Raw genomic sequence first — 23,136 nt, forward strand, 5'->3', positions numbered from 1 at the left:
TAAACAGGTTTTAACTAAAATGCACACACTGAAAAAATTAGTTTAATAAAATAAAATGCACACACTGCTCTATGCTGCATTGCTGGTCATGACCCATATTCAACACATAATGACTCCACACTGCCCATGGACCCTGCACAATTCAAGAGACAGAAACCATGTTGAATCAAAATACAGAATCCGCAGAGGCCCCCATGAAGCCTGTATCTAAAGGACTGTTAGTTTAGGCTAACTTTCAAAGATATTCATAAGTGCCCATTTCCCAGGTCTCTTCTCATTGCTCACTTGTTAGCTGCTTTAGTTAATTATAAGAAATCAATTCATCCTGTTACAGGATAATTCATTTCGGCTTGAATGTTTTTGCCCACGCTGTCCTGGGCTGCTAGGCTCTTCGCAACACACTAGTCCCACTGCGGACATGACCCTCCAAGATACACTAACTGCAGTTCCTCTCGTGACCTCTCACCCACCTAAAACCATCGCTTTAGTTCTGTGCACATATTTGTGTTCTGTTTAGTTTGTAAGCTTTTCAAGAACGGAACCACTACTTCCTGCCTCTTACAAGGTCCTTAACAGCCTGTGTAGTTGTATTTTTCCTGGGAGATATTAGGCAAGTCCTGTTCCCATTTAGCTTTCTTTGTGTCGACATTCTGTTACTCGTTTCCATCATGGTTTTAATAAAAAAGAAAACATTTTAATGCGGCCAGTAGTAGTGAAAAAGAAGCGATTAATTCATCAGGATGCAGATACTCTACAGCCATCAGGAATGGCACTGCTTATTCTTTCTCGTTACCATCTTTGGAGAAACACGTTCCCAAGAAGCAAGTTAAGTACAACAGGAAATGGCATGGGGAGGGGGAGCCCCTCAGAGGCAGACTGTTGCTGCCACTGTGCAAGTCTTGTCCTAGGCCTACCCATGTAAAGACAGAAAGAGGAAATTAGTTTCCCTTTTCCTCCAACTGGAGACAAGAGTTAGCAAGATTGCACAAGGGTATAATTAATTTGGAATCCAAAGTAAAAGTTAAATAAGAATTCTTTAGATCCATCTGCTGTAGTTCAACCTGACCTGGAAAAAAAAAAAATCTGAGAGACTTAGGTATCTCTTCTCTTCTCTGACTGATGTTTACCACCTCTTCATCGGGCCTTCCAAGAACCATAGCCAGATGCTAAAAGCTGTCACATCTGCTTAACAAAATTCCTTTCACACTAAAATTTTGGAATTCCCTTTCCCCCTGGTGCTAGAAGAAAGATAAAGGACCCTGTAAACTCTGGAAATAGGGGTTAGTGGGAATGAATTATCTCAAATGTCACACACACACACGCACAAAAAAAACACATACAAGGGAATATAAAATTCAATTCACTGTTCATCCTTGGAAGGGTTTGTATATTGTTTAGCAGGGTTAGGAATATGACATGCCATTAACAAAATCCTGTTCACAACTGCACCTTTAAAGAACTGACTTCACAGGTAAATACAATTTAATGCTCTTTGAGCAAATCATTTCATGGTCTCTAGGTCATTTAAAACCTCTGCTAAAATGATTGCGCCTATTTCCACAAAAACAGGATTTCAGAAATCTTTGCATCAGTCTGCCCACTGTGGTTACTCATGATTTAAATAGCAGAAAGTGCAGGATACTGATACCGTATTACAAAACCATACCTGGTCGGAGTGGCCAAAATTCTTACCTTAGATTATTCTTTCTTTTTCATTAACAAAAGAGTAGATAAGACAATTGGGGCATAAAATTTTCTTAGAAAGGATGAATGATAAGTACAATAAAATATTACAAACCACATTAAAAATACAAACCCATGGGTTATCAAAGTAAACAGAACACAACATACTTTGCTCACACTTAAGCTTGGCAATGGAAACGCAATGAATACAGCAGGCCACTAACAGTAACACATCAAAAGGAACAAATTTTTTCAGATTCCCTAAAGAAATCCCTGAAGTATAGCAAAAAAATAGCTGATACTTCCTAACATACCAAATTCCTCTCGACTAAATGCTTTAAAAGTTGCAACTGTTTTGAGCAGAAATTAAAGAGAAGCCAAGTTATCTCTCTAATTTAATCTTTTACTTTAGAATACTATGTTCCTAGCACAATGCTTCATCCTCAGTAGGTGATTAATAATTATCTGACTTATGAATGGATTTAATTATCATAATAAGTCTATGTGGCAGACAGCTATCCTAAATTTAAAGTAGAGAAAAAGGCTCAGAGACAGCTAAGGAGTCGCCCAAGATTGTGTATTGCATCATATGGTCAGGACCAATGCCCAGGTTGGTCTAACTGATGCCGAATCTTACCAGCTGGTAGAACTCCCATTTCGCCATCTCTGAGTCTCAAGCTTTCTCCCTGTAACCCTGACCCATCTGTTTCAGTATCCGTTACCGCAAAGATAATGTCCTATTTTCCAATGACGAATTTTCACAGGAACTAGATTTGCTTCTGATAGTTTATAAAACATTACAAAGGAAATAGAACTCCCCATTGGTTCTGTGTCTTAACCCTTGCCAGAAATCTATTCTCAACATCCTTAAAACATAAATCTGTTTTCCAGGAGAACCCTTATGGTCATTAATACTAGTTATATTTTAACAAAACACCAGGTATAATGAATTTGTCCATGAAAATGGTGTGCTTAACACAACCAAACAAAACAGCCCAGGCCTGATATGTATATTTTGATAGCCCCAATGTGCCATTTCTAAAGGACTGAGGAGAGAAACTGCTCAAAGAGAACCAGATAAAAAAAGAGAAAGCAAATTAAATAGCCAGAAATTGGAGGGTGGGAAAGTAGATAAAGGATGTGAAGACTATAAATGAAGTCGCTAGCAAATTATTTACAGAGAATTGTTAATGGATTGGAAAGAAATGTAGTTAAAGAGTAAAGACTAGAAATACTATCTCAGCTTCTACCTCGACTTTCAGGAACTGGCTAGAAATTGAGAGCTAGTGGCCTCCCACTCCATCCCCCCACCCCACCCCCATGCAGAAGAACAGTGAGCACACCTGGAGGGAGACAACCAGCAGGACTTTCTCCCCAACACCTCCCACTAGGGTCTCACTAAAGTCCTTAACCCCACTACGTGGAGGGTAGGGGGTATCTTTCTGATATTGCCACCCTAGTGCATTTATACAGCCTTTCTTTTTGGTAGATTTCACTAACTTTTTTCACAGGCATATTTTTTTCTCATATAATGGCAAAAGCATGTACACAATTCTGTACCTTGCTTTTTCTTAGATTTGGATCATACGAGTTATATTTAATTGATTAGATAAGTTAACTACTGTTAAAGTTTACTGAATTAGTTGTCATTTCTAATTATTTTCTACTGTAAGTAAATTTTAATTATTTATATAGGTTGGGAACAAAAATCACAGGGACGCTGTTGGTTACTTAAAATTGAAACAGTGGACATCCCTCATACCTCCTTGGTTAGAACTGAGACACCAGCAGGAGGAAATGGGTTACCTTCAGTGACTCAACTAATCAGGATTTACCCCTGATTTGGGGGAGGGCTGTATTCCTGGACAAACTCGGGGTTCTTGCAGAAAGGATGAGAGGACATAGGTGCTGGGTAGGAAATTAGTATTACGTGCTGCAGAAGAAGCACCACAATTGGAATTACTGTTCAGTACCTATAAACCCATTAAAGTTTTTGAAACGTATTACTAATATACAATGCTATCAGTGGCATAATGAAAGTAAGAGGCTTAGTACAACCTAATTAGCAAAAGGCATTTAAAAAATATTTTAGCTAATTTAACAGGCAAAAAAATGGGTAACTTACTCTTGTATTTATTTGCATTTCTCTGACTCCCGGTAAGGGTTAACAGCTGTATTTATCCTTTGGCTAATCAATTGCCCTGTGTCTAGTGCTCACTTACCTACTTTTCATCTTCCCCCTTTATGTTACAGATGCCGCCTGTTGGTTGTGTGTAAATATCACCACCACCTTACATCTGTTGAGAAAATGTTCTCCTTGAGCAAGACGAACACCTACATTCAAGAGGAAGGAAGAGGTAAAGGCATTCTGAAAGACTGTGAAGAAAAAGTGGAAATGTTGATGAAAAGACTGGTAAGAGACTATGGCTCCAAGGAAGTCAAGGGACAAGAAACTTCAGGAAGCAAGGAATGGCTAACAGAGTCAAATACACAGCAGTCCAGTAAAATGATGACCATGGTATCCTCTGGATTTGATAAGTGGTCACTAGAGTCCCAAGCTTTAGAGTATCTCTGTGCTCAATTCTAACAAACTCAGCATAACCACGTATTCAACAGCCACCTGGCAATAAATACATACCTGGCAGAGTACTAGACAAAAGAAGAGACCCAGACCATAGATAAGACAGGGGAAGCTGGGTTAGGGGTGTGTACACATGTATAATTTGAGGGGGCTGGAGCAGCAGGGGCAAAGAGAACTGAGAGCCTAAAGCCAAAAGATGCCGTAAGGAACAAGTCTCTCCTCTCTGCCTAATTTGATAAGTAACCTCTTTTAAAAAGTACAGTGTTTGTAATATATCCTTTGATGAAGTGATTTTTAATTCCTAAAAACTAATAATTTAGGGTCTGAAAAGAAACATGCAAGAATTGACTAAATTGTCCATGTTCGTGTTATGAAAATGAAGCTACCTAAATGTGCGAGCCTGAAGAAGCTTAAAATCTTTGTTTCTGATTTCCAGTTAAGTTCAGCAGCTGCGCAGCTGCACTCTAATAGCAGGACGTGTTGGGGCTCCCCAAACTCCATGTCACAATGCATGTACCACAAGCTTCACTTCAGAATAACGGATGGATGTAGATTTTAAGCGGGAAAAATTCTTTAAAAGATGAAAGCCTTATTCAATCACATATCTGATACATGATCCAATTTCCTTTTGGTGAACTGTAGCAAACTGCAGATGTTTCTTTACTCAAAATGCAACCCTCGCAGACTTCACTTACATTTCATATGTAAACTGCTTTAAATTACTTACACATAAGTGTCATCGTCAACCTGAGAACTTCTAGCTGTAAATATGCTAATAATAAAAAGTATGCCAAAGCAAGGGAGGTATTTGATATAATGGTATAAATTTTTATATAAATGGTATACATTATTGTTTTTCTATTTTAAGTGTGTTCATGTGGACATGGAAGATAAAATTAAAAAATAAAATAAAGTTGATCATCACAGGAAGGCATAGAAAATGTTTTCCATTTTAAACATTTTTAATATTGAGGTTACTTCATTTTTGTTGTTAAAAGATATAGTGTGATTATAATATTGACCATTTGCTGGCTTCTATGTATCAGGCACGCTGCTAGGTATATCTCACAAGACTTAATCCTTAAGAAAATAGTTGGTATTATTATTACCCCCTTTGTAAAAATGAGAAAACCAGGGCTTAAAGAAAATGACTTAAGGGGGAAACATTTCCATGGTGTTCCATAGGGCCACTCGGCCACACGCACGCTCAGTACCCAGTATAGGCCTGAAGTGCACTAGGTGATCCCTAATTTCCTGAATAGATCTGAGTGGATGAAAAACAGATATTCACATTCTCATATGAGATGCCTAGGCCGTGTTGACCGCTATAATGGAGGTATGTACAAGTTACCCTGTGAAACAGAGAAAGGCTGTCTAGGAGATAAAGGGTAAGCATGGTACCTACTAAGTCTTACCACCAAGCAGTATCAGCAGCATGCCCTCAGCAAATGTAAACCCAGAAGAGCTAGGCCTCTGTTTGTTCTATATTTTCAAGGCCTGGAACAATATCTGACATACAGCAAACTAAGTATGCCGAACGAATAGGCGAGGAACTGTTCCATGCTCTTTCTTCACATCTCTCCTGAACATACTTTTTTCCTTGCATTAACTCCTGTTTTCTTCCTCTCTACTCTTCTTGGCACTCTCTGCACATATGTAAAAACTGCTATTGTCCTATATTTATACTATGAAATTTTTAACTTATCTATCTCTAAGGAAAATGAAGAAAAAACACACACCATGGAAATGTTTCCTCCTTAAATATCCACCAAGTGATTCTGTTTTCTCCAACAAATATAAAGGCCATATCTGAATTTGTTATGGGAAGTTATAACTCTGCTTTAAACATACATTTAGCTCTCAAACTGCTTCCCATCATAAAGAATGTAATATAAATGCTTATAAAACCTATTAAGTTTCTGTTTATAATGTTGAGTTCCAACACAGAGTTACCATATGATCCAGTAATTCCATTCCTAGGGAAATATCCAAGAGAATGAAAACATATGGCCACACAAAACCAGGTACACGAATGTTTGTAGCATTATTCATAATAGCAAATAACAAAGGAAATAACCAAAATGTCCATCAACTCATAAATGGATAACAAAATGTGGTGATGTTTCCATATAATTTAATATTTGGCAATAAAAAGGAATTTAGTGCCAATACATGCTAAAATATAGATGAATCTTGAAAATATGCTAAGTAAAAGAAGTCAATCACAAAGTACCAGAAATTGTATAATTCCATTTATCCAAAAACTCCAGAACAAGCAAATCTATAGAAACAAAAGTATATTATTAACAGTTGCCAGGGGTTAAAGAGAAAGAATGAGGAGTGACTGCTATTGGGTATGGAATTTCATTTAGGGCAATGAGACTATTCTAAAATTAGATACTGATTCCAAAATATATAAAGAACTCATACAGCTCAATAGCAAAAAAACAAACGATCTGATTTAAAAATGGGCAGAAGACCTTAACAGACATTTTTCTTAAGAAAACATACAAATGGCCAACAGGTGCAAGGAAAAATGCTCAACAACACTAATCATCAGATAAATGCAAAATGAAATCACAATGAGATATCTCCTCACATCTGTTAGAATGACTCTCATCAAAAAGACAAGAGATTGCCTGGCCGAGCATGGCTCAGCAGTTGAGCATCCACCCAGGATCCAGGAGATCACGGTTAGATTCCTGGTCAGGGCACAGGAATCTAACATTGATCAATGACTCTCTCATCACTGATCGGCTGTCTCTCCCTTCCTCTTTCTGAAATCAATAAAAGATACATCTAAAAAAAAAAAAGGCAAGAGATAACAAGTATAGGCATAGATGTGGAGAAAAGGAACCCCTTGTGCACTGTTGGTGGGAATTAGTTCAACCACTATGGAAAACAGTATAGAGATTCCTCAAAAAATTTGAATATATACCTTCAGGGTATATATTCAAAGGAAATGAAAACAGGATATTGAAGAGATCTGCACTCCCAAGTCCATTGCAGCATAATTCACAATAGCAGAGATATGGAAACAATCGAAGTGTCCATCAACAGATAAATAGATGAAGAAAATGTGGTATGTATATGTATGTATAAAATTTTATTCATCGATAAGAAAGAAGGAAATCCTGCGATTTGTGACAATATGGATGGAACATGAGGACCTTATGCTAAGTGGAATAAGCCAGACAGAGAAAGACAAATACTGGGTGATGTCACTCATACATGAAATCTTAAAAAAAAAAAAAGTCCAAAGGTAAAACTCATAGAAATAGAGAATAGATTGATGGTTGCCAGGGGTTGGGGGTAAGAGAAATAGGGAAAGGTTGTAAAAGGTACAAACTTTCAGCTATAAGACAAATGAGGTATAAGGATCTAACATAAAACATAGTGACTGTAGTTGATAACACTGTATTACATAATTTAAATTTGCTAAGAGTTGAACTTAAATGTTCTCACACATACACAAGAGAAAGATAAAATGTGAGGTGATGGATGTGTTAATTAACTAGCTGGCGGGAATCCTTTCACAATGTATTTGTATATCAAATCATGTTGATGTATGCTTTAAATATCAGACAATTTTATCTGTCAATTATACCTCAATAAAGCTAAAAAAAAAAATTTTTCAATAAAATTAGATGGTCATGTTTGCACAACCCTGTAAACATATGAAAAACCACTGAATTGTACACTTAAAAAAAAAGGTAAATTTTATGGCAGTGAACTATACCTCAATAATGCTGTTTTTAAAATAAATGGCATTTTAATAGAATGCATTCCCATACAATGAAAACTAGCACTCTGCAATGGCATCTTCAAAATAACACATATAATACTTTTTTACAAATAATAAATAACATAAGTCACTTGCACAGTTTCACTTTCTTGGCACTATCTCTTGGATTTGAATTAATACATATTATTGTCACTGCTGAAGAGAAAATTCATCCTTTAATACAAATACCAATTCCTTGAATAAGCACGCTCTAATTAATCTCATTCTGGTAAATATACTTAATACGCAACCATCTTTTTCACTAAGGTATTTGTCTTTGTATACAAAGTTTCAAAATTGGTTCCAACATTAAGTAGATAGTGACAACCTGTGGACTTCTGCATCTCCAAATATTAGTTTGACACAACTTCGTTAAGTCCAGTCATTTAATGGACATGTATGAAAAATGTTTCATGTTTCCAGTTCCAGAGTCCCAAAGACTTAGTGCCAACTCCTATGGAGCTAACTTGCTAGGGAGAAAAACAGGCAAATTTTTAAGGGTGAGTGGCACAAGAATGTTAGACCGTGATGCTTGAGTTCTCGCTAAGAAAGAATTCAGAGTCAAGACTCAAATACAAGTGAAAGTTTATAAAGAAAGTCACAGAAGTAAAGGAAGTGAGCTGTAGAAGAAGGGAGCCAGCTAGGCTGTGTGGACTCAAGAAACAAGTTACAGAAGCAAAAGACGGGCCCTTGGAGCATAGGAGAAAGAAAGGCAAAGAGAACATGCCTGGGGGAAGGAGAGGTGGAAAGGTACCAGCGTGCTCCGGAGAGTGAGTGTCCACTGGGTCCTTCGTCTTAAGGGCTTTTATATGAGGCCTCAGGAGAGGATCTTAGAATATTCATCAGCTTTTCTGGGTGTGTCTCCTCTGGGTCCTGGCCTCCACTGATTGATCAGTGCCAAGGCGGGGGGTCATTAGTCATCAAAGCTGGTCCTGATATCAGTGATGGCATCGCCCCAGTTGGTCTTGCTGTCTTTCTGAGCCTGTAGCTGAAACAGAACTGATGCCTAGATGTTATCTCTGGTTTGACCAAAACTCTGTCTCTGTGGTCAACAGACCTGAGGCTTTGTTCCTAATAGTATTCGATGTAGGCCAGAACCTCATTGTCCTGAAAGCTTAATGTTTAATGAAGAGGTCATGCAAGGGCTTATATGAGAGTCATATGAGATTATTTTCTAGCCCCCTTGTTCCCCCTCTAAGAGGGTCTACCACATGACTAGCAACATGCTAGCAGAGGAAAGGTCAGGGAAGGGTCTAAACTGCATGACCAGTGATATAAAAGGTCAGGGGGTCTAAACAGTATGACCAGTGATATGCTAGGGGAGGAAAGGTCTCCCTGGAGGTGAGGTCCCACACTATAATATTTGTGTTCCCAATTTTGCTATTGCTACGCACTCAGGGCTTTCTGCCCTGGTGACCTGTACCTGGCCTTTCGTTCCTACTCTGTTCATGTCTATCTAACTGATTATTATATCAAAATAATCAAATCATCAAAATAAAATATGATGAACACCTTGTTTTTTACAAAATCGTAAAATCTCAGAGGTGGGAAGGTCCTTACAAAGATAGCTAAAATATTCCACAGAAGCAATGGCTTAGTTTCATGATATCAAGCAATGATACATGGTCAGCAATTATATCAAGATTAAATGTACTGCTCTCTGTATACAGTACATTTGTCCAGGTAAGGTAAAGGTTGTGCTGAGGAAAGCCACCTCACATTCTTTTTTGAATAAAATATGGTGGTGGTGGTTGTTTTTAACTCTGATCTAATTTTGCTTCCTAGTCTTAACAACTAGCTAGAAATGAGATAGGTGAGAAAATTAATATTTAATACCAAGTACCCTACATTGTTCTAAATACTTTAAATGTTACCTTATTTAATCCTTCAAATATGCAAATGAAATAACTATTACTCCCAGGTTATAGACAAAGAAAACCCACAATAAAAGCCAAGTGACTTGCTCACAGCCATATAGCTAATAAGGGGCAGAACTAAAATGAACTGTTCTGATTCTAAAGCCTAGGCTCTTTCTACTATTAGGCTGACTGCTGTTAATGTTAAATCTTCAATGAACCTATTAACATTAAGCGTTCTAATGACTAAAGATTAAACGCTATTAGCACTGCACATGTGTGAGTGATAATGCTAAACTTGCCTAAAAAGCACTTCCTCTCTGTTTCTTCTAGGCAGATTTAATGTTCAGATTATTTGAATAAATTGGGATTAGCTTAAATTAATATATGTTCTGACCAAAGTGCAAAACAAAAATCTCAAAAATTAAAAAAGTCTAAGCCATAGCCTAAGGACTTAAAGTAGGAAGAGTGTCTTGCAACTGACATGGTGTTTCTGAATCCCTGTCTCATCCTCTCTCACCCCATCAGTGGGTGTGCCCAAGCATCACATTCAGCCAGCTATGAATATCCATAGCATTCTAATTTCCTTAGAGCAGTCAGAGAAACCAAGGCAATAATGGGAAGAAAAAGACATGCACCCAACAGAATTTAAATCTGACAACCTGGCCTGGCCAGTGTGGCTTAGTGGTTGAGTGTCATGTCATGCACCAAGAGGTCACTGGTTGGGTTCCCTGTCAGGGCACACACCAGGGTTGTGGGCTCCATCCCCAGTAGGGGGCGTGCAGGAGGCAGCCAATCAATGTTTCTCTCTCATCAATGTTTCTCTCCCTTCCCCCCCCCCCCCCTCGGTTCTCCCTCTCCCTTCCTCTCTCTCTCTAAAAATCAATAAAGACACTGGAAGTGTTCATTCACCTGCTGGGATTCCATGCTCAGGATTACTGAGGATTGGTATTTTTTTTCTTTAACCCATAAGGCTGGCCTTTTCCTTGCCTCACTTCCCAAGCTGTCCCAAAGGCCAGACTTCCTGTTCATTGTACCCTACTTCCCCCAGCCCCAGGGCAGAACTCCCCTTAAGTTCACAGATTCCTTAAGAAATATCTTTTTTTTTTTTTTTTAAATCATCTGTTTTATCTTTAGAGTATCATCCAAATGTCTTCTCTCGGTGAGTCTGACGCCAATTCAATCACACCACCTTTCCTGGATCAACTAGCTAACGGGCTCAATTCAATTTTCTCACTGAGCCAAATGAATCTTCCTCTTCAATTCTTAATTAAATGTTCCTTTTTCCCCAAATCTCCCTACTCCAGCCCTACCAATGTCATCGTTTTCTTTTCTCACTAATAACCACTGGGATGATCTCACCTCAAACATAATTTACATTCACCAAACATCTGTGCAGCACAAGGAACACCTAGGGCAGCACTTTTTTCTAAGCCACTTTCAATGCAGAAACTAATGTGGAAAAGAGATCTCTCATCTGTAGTTTGGCCTGTTATATTTTGTGAAACTTTCTACTTCTGACAAGTGCAAGCTGTAACCATCATTTTTAATAACCTTTATAGACCACTGACCTGAAGCAGAACTAAAGCACCGGCAGATATGTCCACAAAGTCTTAAAGTCTATGCTGCCTGGTCCTAATTCTTAAATGCCAGCCTAATGCTTTCTTCATTCCCAGAACATAGTAGATTACTATTCATTGTTTAACAGAAAAAAGCTAAATCAAAACCATGCACATTTTATAACCATTTCCTACCAAACTGATTTAATTTGGGGGACAAACAAGCCCATGCTTTAATGTTCAATTAAAGCATTTCCATTTCAATAATCTTATTTCCACAGAATGATAACAATATTGACAAGAACCTGATAAAGTCTTGAAAAAAGCTGAAATTATTAGGATTACAATGATCCTGCCTAAAGCAAATGGAAATGTTACATTTTTATATAATGCTATTATGCATTTTTTCCATTGGCCTACACGAGAACCGTACAAAAAATATAAGGCAAATGCTATTCCCATTTTTGAGGAAAACAGGGTCTAGGACAAATCACTTGTGCTCATGCCACTACTTAGTGGCAGCACCAGGACTAAATTCTAGTCCTGGTGCCCACTGTTGTCCCCTGGGTTACCCAGCCCTAACCAGGCCAGAGCAGTTACATATGAAGCCTGGCGGGAGGATTATTAAAGAGCAAGCTTGTAGTCCCCACTCCCTGGCTTATTCACTCCACAGATATTCAAAACCCTCCTCCATATCATGCACTTCTTAGTAAAATGCAAATTGATTCATGTTTAGCAATTACTAAGCATCCACAATGTGGTCAGAGCTGATCAGAATCCAGATATCCGTGCACCTAGAAGCTTATATTCAAAAGACTAAGTAAAATTTAATAGACAGAGACACACTGGGAGTATCCCGTGTGACTACAGAGGCATAGATTGGAGCGATTATGGACAACAGCAGAAGCCAGAAGCAAGGAGAGACCCTCCCCTGGCGCCTTCAGAGAGCATGGCCCTACCGACACTTTGATTTTGGACTTCTGGCCTCCAGAACTGTGAGAGAGTATATTTCTGTTGTTTTAAGCTAGGGAAAACAATTATTTCTCTCTCTCTCCCTCCCTCCCTTCCCCCCTTCCTCCCGCCCCCCCCCCCCCCACACACACACGGAGTATTATGCAGGCAGATAAAACCAAATTTAATATATTGTGGGCATAGAATTGCAGGACTAACCAAATATTAGAATCTGAGTGGAGTGAAAAAATTCCAATTTAAAACTGGAATAGACAGCCCTGGCTGGGTAGCTCCCCAATGGTTAGAGCATCGTCCCGATACACCAAGGTTGTGGGTTTGATACCCGATCAGGGCACATACAAAAATCAACCAATGATGCATAAATAAATGGAACAACAAATTGATCTCTCTCTCTCTAAAGAAAACAACAAGAAAAACTGGAGGAGATGGGAAAAGCTAGAAGGACTGAGATGTCTCTCTGAGATGACAGGTGGATGAGCATATAACTGAACAAACGAGAACACAAAGAGGGGAAGGAAACACTTCGCTTTCACACAGAGTCTGAGGTGCTTGAGTCCATCCAGGTGGTGGCAGGTGGTAAAAAGCAGGCTGGAAGCAGGGAGCAGATGTTATCACACAAGGAAAGCACAGTAAAGGGGGTAAGAAGGAATCCCTGCCCACCACCATTCAGAGGGTAGGGGAAATAAGTGAAAATGGAACAGGAATTCAGCAAGATCACAATACTGAGAAAAAGGTGCGATTATGGAGCTGGGATCCTAAGGAAGTAATAATAATGTTAGAAATGGTCACTTAAGGGAAACCAGGATTGACAAGTAGTCAGTATAAGCCTTTAAACTTCCCTGCCTGTTACCGCCTATGTTCAAATCATTTTTTCATGAGTACACGGCTTTCCAAAATCTTCCCAAATAGTGCACCCCTTAAAAAGTCACCCTTATTGTCTCCTATGGTGACATTTTTCATTGTCCCTCAATTTTTCCACCACCAACTTTTAAAACGGCTGGAAGGCTAATCTCTTATTCCTTTGATTCTCCAGTGTCATATAATCACTTCTTTCATAGAAGGCACACAATGTTAAATCCAAGTTTCAGAATGATAATACTTAAATTGTTTTCTCAAGTAATTTTAATTTGCTTCCCCTTGCTAATCTCTCCCACCAGCACCACAGCTCCTTTTATTTGAGGGCAGGGGGTGGGAGGGACCTATCTTTCATTCAGACATTTTAAGGAATAAGAAAATTACGTAAATGAAAAGGAGAAAATTCTCACCATGGCAAAGTAAATCAATTGACATAGCTTCCATTTGCACAAAGATAATACACTATGCACTTCTATTAGCTGCTTATCACTCCCCTCCACACAGGAGCACGTACCAGTGTTCTGAAAGAAACCATTACTTCTCTGGTGTACTGAAGAGAGAACTGAAGCTGGGTCTTTCATTTGGATGAGCTCCAGTATATGTTTACTCACAAGGGAATACTATTTGGCTTGTCTTTCATAAACTCGCAAGCTGTACTGCTTTTTAGATTTTTGTGAGGAAATACCATAGAAATTCCACTACTGAGAAATGTGTCTGACTTCCAAATGAAAAGGGTCATTTAGTGTCCACCCACTTTTTCCCAGAGTAAAGCCAAGGGTCAGGAGAGTGTTATTAGCGTAGCAAAGTCACATGGTGTATTTTTCCCAGTCTTTTTCATACCACCTGAGACTGAGAACTATGACAGGGTGGTTCTCTGTCCTTCACAAAATATTCTCCATTATACCGATGATCACCCTACTCAGATAAACCAATGACACAGAAAAAAGTCATGATTGGGCATTTTTAAAATACCATCAGGAATGAAGACTTTTACCATAGAATCTAAAAAATAAAAAAATCTACAATAACATAAAATAATCTACCAAGAGTTATTAGTCGTATCCTATCTTTCCCTACCACATTCCATGTAAAAAATACAATTAGATAAATTATTCTCCAATGAAAGTTTCAAAACCCTAGAAAATTAGAGGTGTTTTTTTTCTCCTGTTATGCATACACGCCTCTGCAACAAAGGACAAAGGTTGGGAAGCATGAAGATTATCGGCTACTATAAAGTACCTTACTATTCCACAACTCACTTTTCCTGAAACAAGCCACATTCCTTACACAGAGCGCTGCACACGCGTGATCTGCCATAACACTCTCTTCAGCATTATAACTGCATTCTTGATAATAAGATCAGATTGCTGTAGATCTGACCAACGGTGTATGCCGATTAACCAAAACCTTCCAGTTAGATGCAGTCCCATAGAAGAGGGTCCAAATTACCAGAAATATCCAGACCAAAGTTTAAAGTCACCCGACCAAAGACAAAACTGTTAAAATAACCACATTTCTATTGACTTGTCCTGTTAGCAACCTGGCCCTTTTCCTTTGCTCCGAGGGCAGTTAAAGATCAACAAATATTATGGAACTTGCTACATTTATACAAAACCCAGCCATTAAACCCAGAATATGGCAGCGACAAAGATGAAGCACAGATTCCATGCACCTAGGAGCCAGATGCTCAGCAACTGGTTTTAATTTTCGGGATGAAAGTCAACAAGAAGCAGGTAGCAAGTCCTTGGTTGATGAGGCCAGATCCACTGAGGATACACTATCAGGATTAATAGATGCTGGGCAGATGTTCAGCTGGATGGTGGGAAAAGGAAGCCGCGGGGCAGAGCTGCAAGCTGAGACTGGTGGGTGGCAGGTGGGAGTAGGGGAGGCTGGCACCTGCCTAGAAGGCTGAAATGAGTGGAAGTTACCATCCAGACGGCAGGGATGGCTGGGGCCAGAACAGGTGGCAATCAACTCTGACAAGAAACAATATTCATGAGATTCAAGACTACATAACCCCCCTTTCCTTCACCCTGTCTCATCTGTTCATAGTAAACATCCGACTGTTGCATAACATTTACTGAATGTGGCTTAATACTCTAAAATTTCTTATCTAATCTTTCTCTTTATAAATCTAGATAAGAGTTGTTACTCTCTATGTATGTATTACTCGAATAAAATTACACTTGACATCAAAACCACACTGAATTAAGCTTCATTATTATTTTTCTTATATAATCTGAGTACCACTTACGCATCAACACACTTAACACTGTGCCCTAAGAAATTGAAAGGATATTTGTTAAAGCAGCTTCTCACTGACTTACAAGTTTAATAATTACCTGAGTTTTTGCACTTTCAGAGAACCTTGCTCTTAACTCACAGGAGGCCATGTAAAAGGTGGCTCTTGGTGAGCCATTCTTCTGCACTAGGCAGGAAACATTTTCTGTCTCCCAGCAACCCATTCCCTGGCCTTCTCACAGGACAGCCCCTCAATTACTACCTTCTGACAAAGGAAATCCAATGGAAATAAAGATACATGCTGTTAAAGGGCCCCTATTAAGCTCATGTAGAGAATCAGAAGAGGGCAGAGGGAAGTACTCAGCCAGCCCTATTTAATTCCCCTTCGGTGAGCGCCAAGGCTCCCATTTTAAAAGCTTGAGTATAACCGCTTTTATTTGTACGTGTCTCTGAAGCAGAACCTTAAAGCACCACATTCTTAATCTAGCAGTTCCTAAAATTAATTAGCTCATTTGAAGAATGCAGTCATTTCTGCTCACTTAACTCAAATTCCAATGGCTGTCAGAACCAAACGAGTGGTTGCAGTAATTCCACATCCACACCTCTGATTAAGCTGCCCGGCTAAACAAGCAAAAGGGCCCTCGTGGAATAAGCAGCAGTGAAGGAGGTCTCGCAGGGTGAAGAAGAGTTCCACTTGAACTAAACAAAACCGAGGTGCAGATTCAAATACCAAAGCGAGCCTAAAACAGCAGCAGTTCTCCCTGAAAGCTGAAGGAGGGCTAAGTAAGTAGCATAGTAACTACAGGAAGTCCTTCAAATTTCTTAAACTTCTTTTTTCTTACCTTTTCTTTAACTCCTTCCCTGTGCCACCAAAAACTGGTAGCAAAGTGGAACCTGAACATACACAAAATAGAGTCTGGCTGAGAGTGAAGCTTGGCGAAAGGCGAGTTTGTGAAACACAGCAAATGGAAGGCAGGAGTACCTACCTCACCCTTTCTAAGATATTTCAATGTCGCCTTTACATTTAGGGTCTTTTTTACTATAAACAACTATTTAACCGGCAGATCACAAGGGCACCATAGCAGTGTGCTTTAAACTGAGGTCTGTGGACACTGAGGCTAGATGCCTTTATTTATTTTCTATTTTTTTAAATATATTTTTATTGAATTCAGAGAGAGGAAAGAAGAGGTAGAGAGAGAGAGAAACATGAATGATGAGAGTCATTAATCGGCTGCCTCCTGCACGCTCCCTGCTGGGGATCAAGCCCACAACCCGGGCATGTGCCCTGACCAGGAATCGAACCCCGATCGCCTGGATCCTAGGTCAGTGCTCAACCACTGAGCCACGACCAGCCGGGCAAGGGTAGATGCCTTTAAGAAATTGTGTGCTTACCTCTTACTAGTGTATCAATTAACCACACATTCTACATCAACTTATAAGCAACCAACTTCTACCACTCAAATCAGGTGCCCTTCTTACTGTGTCATGGATCACTAGTGCCAGGAACTAGGCTTTCAGGACAGAGGCAATATGACCAATAAATAAATAAAGTTTGTAATAAAGAGAAGGCCATCATCAGGGCAGGAAGATTTTAAAGAACAACAGTTTCAATTGAGAAAAACAGTGAGAAAATGAATCATCAAAACACAAGATATTATCAGCAGTCTTTACATGAGAGGGAATTTTGTTTCAGCAAAACATCACCCATTCCATTAATTAAATGTAGTTGAAAAGGTTTTTATTGATTTCACAGTACTGTTTACATTTAATTTGTAAACTGATTTGCTTTGAATAAGATTGTATGAATAAGCATAAGAATTATAGTTTCATGCTTGTATATACTTATTTATCATACTAAATAATTAAATCTATAGTAGAACCCACTAATTTTTTTTCCTTTCAAAGAAGCAAGGACACGTACACCTGAGAAACAGTATCCTAAAGGCAGAGGAAAAGGCTGGCTGATTCTACCTTATAAGGCATTAATAGGAAGGAGACAGAGATAAGAAAGGAGAGCTGGCCCTGAAGCTGTGGGGCAGGGTGGAGTCAAGAAAGCTGATACATTCTCCCCACCCAGTCAATTCAATTCAGTTCAATTTCTGGTCTCTTTTTTTTTTCTCTTTTCTCTGTATCTTCTTTTTTTTGGAGGGGGAAGGGAGAGGAGTGTGTCTATTTTTGCAATAACAAAGCTCTACTTAAAGAGGGTTCTTTGAATTCAAAAGTATAAAGAAAGGGAAAATAAAAGGGAAAATACTGGGCGTCCCAAAAAAATGTATACAGCCAAGCTGGCATGGCTCAGCGGTCGAGCATCAGCCTAGGATCCAGGAGATCACGGTTCTATTCCAGGTCAGGGCACACGCCTGGGTTGTGGGCCCGACCCCCCAGTGGGGGGCGTGCAGGAGGTGGCTGGTCAATGACTCTCTCATCATTGATGTTTCTCTCTCTCCCTCTCCTTTCCTCTCTCTGAAATCAACAAAGATATACACACTTTAACAGCTAATAGCTCAATTTTGAAAATGAAAAGTATTTTTAAAACACTGCCTTTATAATTACTCAAAGTGTGTGTATACATATATGAGAAACATTTTGCAATGTTTCTTTGAAACATGAAAGGAGAAAATTAATAAGGAAAATTAGCCTATGACTTCACAACTCAAATTTCAAGACTAGCACCTGTTAAAGAACAAAGTTTGTGGAATAACATTTAAGGAAAAGGCTGGAGATTTTGAGTCCTACAGCATGAACTAAAACCCAATTCATCAGTATCAAATATTCTCAAATACCACTCACCAAACATCCATGTGGCCTGTAACAAAATGAACAAATAATCCTAGTGGTAAGATTTTTATAGATATTCTCTCATTTTACAGAAAAGGCAGGACCCAGAGAGGTTAAGTTACTTACCAATTATCACACAGCATTTGACAGGTCTGGAACTTAAACTCAAGTCTATGTCAATCCACTTAATAAACTGTCATCCATTTTCTCAGAGTGGATGTGAATTCGAAATGCAATAATTTATTTTAAAAATATGTTAAGTATCTTACATATAGTTGAAATTGAAATCATCTTGTTAAGGTCTTCATTTATAAGGATCCTTCCAAATACTCTTACTAAAGACATCTACATCCTGAACCAGAGATCAAGGAGCATATGTAACTCCTACTGGAATAGTCATGCATGAATTAACCAAAAGTGCATGCCAAAATTCTCACCAGAAAAGTTATTAACTAAGATGAAAACATTAGAAGACACTTAGAAATGTATTGATTATACTGGGAAGTATAAACCATTAATTGTATTGATTATACTGGAAGGTAAGAAACCATTAACTATTAATGAAAATAACATCAAAGTTCTAAAAATAAAGCTGAAATGGATAATGGCTACACTATTGAAACAGTCGGTAGAGAGAAGGAAAGGCGTAGTTTCAAGATAGGGAAGGTGAGGACTTTCTCACGCAGAAAAATAAAAGTGAGAAGGGGCAAGATGGGGGGGGGGCTCCTTGCTGAATCTAAGATAGAACTAAGCAGGCTTCGTGTCCTTTAGTCACACTCCTATCTTACTATCCCGGCAGCTTCAGACAGCAGGCATTTAGCAGCTGCAGCCCAGCCTGAGAGCATCCTCTCCAAGGGACAGAAGGTGGCTTGGTGAGAAAAAACTAGTGCCGTCATGTGACTTTAAGGGTCCCTCCTCTGCTTCAAATCCTTCGTATTTGGCAGGTGATGCTGGGAATTCTATTAACAAGGAATAAAACGCTTTCCTTCCACAATGAGAAGAGTAATTATCAAATGTTAAAGTACAGTCATGCTTCGCTTAAAGACGGAGATACATTCTGAGACACGCATCATTAGGCGACTGTGCTTTCGATGTTGTGCAAACATCACAGGGTGGACTCACACAAGCCTAGATGGCATAACCTACTACACCCCTAGGCTACAGAGTAGGACCGGCTGCTCCTAGGCTAAAGCCTGTCCAGCATGCCACTGCACTGAATGCGACGGGCAATCGTAACACTATAGTATTTATTTATCGAAACATATCTAAACACAGAAAGGGTGCAGGAAAAATACGGTATAAAGGATAAAATATGGGGTCTGGCCAGTGTGGCTCAGGTGGCCGGAGCATTGTCCCATGCGCTGAAGGGTCAAGGGTTCAATTCCCAGTCAGGGCACTACCCACATTGCAAGTTCCACCCGTCAGCCGAATGCAGGAGGCAACTGATGGGTGTTTCTCTCTCTCCCTTCCTCTCTCTAAAATCGGTAAAAACAGCCCTAGCTGGTCTTGCTCAGTGGTTAGAGCATCAACCCACGAAATGAAGGGTCTCAGATTCAATTCCGGCCAAGGGCACGTACCTCGGTCGCAGGCTCCATCCCTGGCCCCCGTCGGGGCTCGTGCAGGAGGCAACCAATCGATGTGTCTCTCTCACATCAAAGTTTCTCTCTCTCTCTCCCCCTTCTACTCTCTCTGAAAAGCAATGGTAAAAACATCCTCAGCTGAGGATTAAAAATAAACAAATGAATAAATAAAGTCAATAAAAACATATCCTCAAGTGAGGATTAAAAAAAACATTAAAAGATAAAATATGCTACACATGCATAGGGCACTTACCATGAATGGAGCCTACGGGACTGAAAGTCACTTTGGATGGGTTGGAGAGCGAGTGGTGAGTGACTGTGAAGGCCCAGAACATTACTGTACACTACCGTAAACTTTATAAACACTGTACACCGAAGCTACACTAAATTTATAAAACAACATGAGGTTAAATCAAGTACAAGACAAAATATACAATCAAGAGACACGATAAACAGGAGATACATGAGGCTGCTGCTGGTGTTACATGGCATGCTATTTTACAGCAAACTTTAAGTAGAAAGTACACTCAAAAATACAATAAAAACTATTGTAGTGTAAATACATAAACCAGTAATACAGTCGTTTATTATCAAGTACTATGTACTGTACATAATTGTATGTTCTATACTTTTATACAACTAGCAGCACAGTAGGTTTGTTTACACCAGTGTGACCACAAACACGTAAGGAATGTATTGCACTACAACTTTAGGACAGCTACTACGTCACTAGCAATAGGAATTTTTCAGCTCCATTATAATCTCATGGCCCCACCGCTATTGACCAAAATGTTGTTGTATAGCACATGACCATAATATACTCTCATCACAAACCTAAGAATCTTAGAAAGACAGCAGGTTGTATATTTAAGTGCGTAAGGCCAAAGTAACAAGGCAGGGTCTATACATTCAAGAAACTTACACTCTCAAGATTTCTTCACTTAGGAAGGGAAAAACAGATCTAAGAAGAAAAATCACCTGATACTCACAAGGCTAGATTCAAAAATCATAATAAAGTGCACCACGTTACTAGTAAAATGATGTACATTTCAGAGCTTTCATCACAGCTATGTAAGTATTTTCAACTTTTGAAACACTGAAACTGTTCTCCAGCAGTGAAGAGAAATGTCATTTGTAGACCATTTGGCCCCACCAGCAAGAGTTGGCTCAGCATTTAGCACTCTGAGGTGGGGAAACTTTGTGAAGAGGCATCATGCTCACTAAGAGGCCAAGAGGAGGCATCATGCTCTCTAAGAGGACAAGAGGCTAAGTCCCAAGACCTCAAGCTGGATTTGCAAACCCAAAGGAAAGAGAGTTCACATTTGTCTATACACAGGATGGAAAGAAGTTCAGATAAATTATATTTTCACAAATCAGTAAATACTGTTATCAGTAGTAGCCTCAAATTCAGAAATTAAGTGAATGTGGGCATCAAACATATTTTCTTTACCCAGTTAAGTAACATAAGTGATAAGTAAATGTTCTAGCATTTTGGGATGGTTAAAATAAAAAAGGATTTGGAAGCACACTGATTTCAATACATTTTGCTAAAGCTCCATCCCTACGATTATTAACACATGCTTCACAGTACTGGTCAGATGCTAATGTTGTCTTTTTCCGGCACCATGTGGTTACTGACCTTGCACTCAACATATACAATGACGCTTCCCCTACAACACCTGTCCTGGGGATTGCTAGATCACCGAAAGGCCTCTCCACCTTATGAAAATACTACACTCACCAGCCGTCAGAGGCCAGAGGTACAAGGTTTCTTTTCAGTGGCTAAAGCATTGAGAAGTCTCTATTAAGATGTAAATATGGCATGGGAAGAGTAACAAGCCTCTCGTTTAGTCACTCAGTTATCTATAAGAGAAACTCTGGAGTTTCTTTTCCTAAGACTTCCTAAGGTCTTAGTAATTACAGTGAAGATCCCGATCCCGGGGGGTGTGGGGCAGGAGGTGGGAGAAACCCCTAAGGGCAGTCTTTACTTCCTATAGATGATCAGAAGTTCTGACTGGCCTTCAGCCACTGAACTCACATCCTCGGTGACTCCACCAACACCAGATTTGCAATGCAAACCAAAAATTAAGATGAACGATAACCCGTATAGAGATAAAATGGTCCATGCCATCTTCCATCACCTTACTAAACGGCAAAACTACAAAGGCATATTTTTTTAAAAGCCAACTCAGTGATTAACTGTGCCCAATGATGAGCCACTGATAGACATAAGAAATTAATCATATTATTTGAATATCACTAAACAAAGCAGCTTCGTTCTACCTTAAGGCAAACTCTTGAATACTTCCTTAAGGATTTAAAAAAAAAAAAGAAAGAAAGAAAGAAAGAAACAATAGTCCCCAGCATTTTTTTCCAGGAACGTTATACAAAAAGATGGTTTTTGTGCAACTTTACTCAGGATACATTCCAGGGTCCAGTGGAGAACTTTCCCTCCTCTGTAGGCATGGAAGTAACATGCCTAAGAACACCTAAGAACAAACTTTGTTGGCCACCAGCAGGGGACCTCTTCAGCTTTTGTCCCCAAACCCATTCAAACAAAAGAAGCTGCGTCTGCTCCATGCCCACTCCGCAGACGCGCGCCCCGGGGCACAGCCCAGACCCCGCGCCCTCTCCGCCCCCACCGCGGGCTCCACTTACTCCTCAGCGCCCCAATGAGCAGGGAGCCGTCCTTGATCAGCTCTTTGATGAACTTGTTGGTTCTCTCCAGCTCAATCTCGTGGCACTGCAGGCGCTCCCTGAAATCCGGGCTGTCCAAGTAGGAATCGCTGAACTCCAGCGTAGGCAGCCCCATGGCACAGGCACTGCCAGCGGCCGCCGGGGACACGTCCGGGCCGGCGGTCAGGGCGGGGACAGTCGGAGACCGTGGCCTGCGCTGCGACGCGCGGTCGCGGGGAACGCGCCGGGACGCGAGGGGACTGCGCAGAGGAAACGGGCCCCGCGCGCCCCGCCGCCTGCGCCGGGCTCCCGTGGTGCGCGGGCGCCTCCGGGCTCAGTCCTCCCGGGAGGCGAGGCGGGCGCAGACGCCGGGGCTGGGCCGGGGCGCGGGTCGGCTCAGGCTGCGGGCGTCGCGGCGCATGGTCGCTGCGAGCACCGGGGCGGCGGCGGCGGCGGCGGCGGGCCGCGGCGGGAGCAGGAAAGTTGCCTCCGGCTCGCGGGCACTTCCGGCAGCTCCGCTCCGCGGTCCTGACAGTGGTTTGTGCGCTGAGCCAGAAGCGCCCAGTCGCCG

The 23,136-nt window shown here is 40.3% G+C and overlaps 1 protein-coding gene across 2 annotated transcripts in view; it reads right to left on the minus strand.

Annotated features, from left to right (window-relative positions):
* The window catches only part of ARHGAP42 (Rho GTPase activating protein 42), a 226,419-nt gene extending 203,581 nt beyond the window's left edge, over window positions 1-22,838 (minus strand). Inside the window, exon 1 of one of the 2 annotated variants that reach the window (XM_016206762.2) lies at window positions 22,548-22,838. In XM_016206762.2, the coding sequence (XP_016062248.2) occupies window positions 22,548-22,701 (154 nt within the window). In that variant the 5' untranslated portion in view covers window positions 22,702-22,838. The remainder of the gene's footprint in view (window positions 1-22,547) is intronic. The other variant, XM_016206763.2, reaches the window with a different exon arrangement.
* Window positions 22,839-23,136: the final 298 nt, after the last annotated feature.

The sequence above is a fragment of the Miniopterus natalensis genome, chromosome 11 (assembly GCF_054644295.1).
Source record: "Miniopterus natalensis isolate mMinNat1 chromosome 11, mMinNat1.hap1, whole genome shotgun sequence".
Lineage (NCBI taxonomy): Eukaryota > Metazoa > Chordata > Mammalia > Chiroptera > Miniopteridae > Miniopterus > Miniopterus natalensis.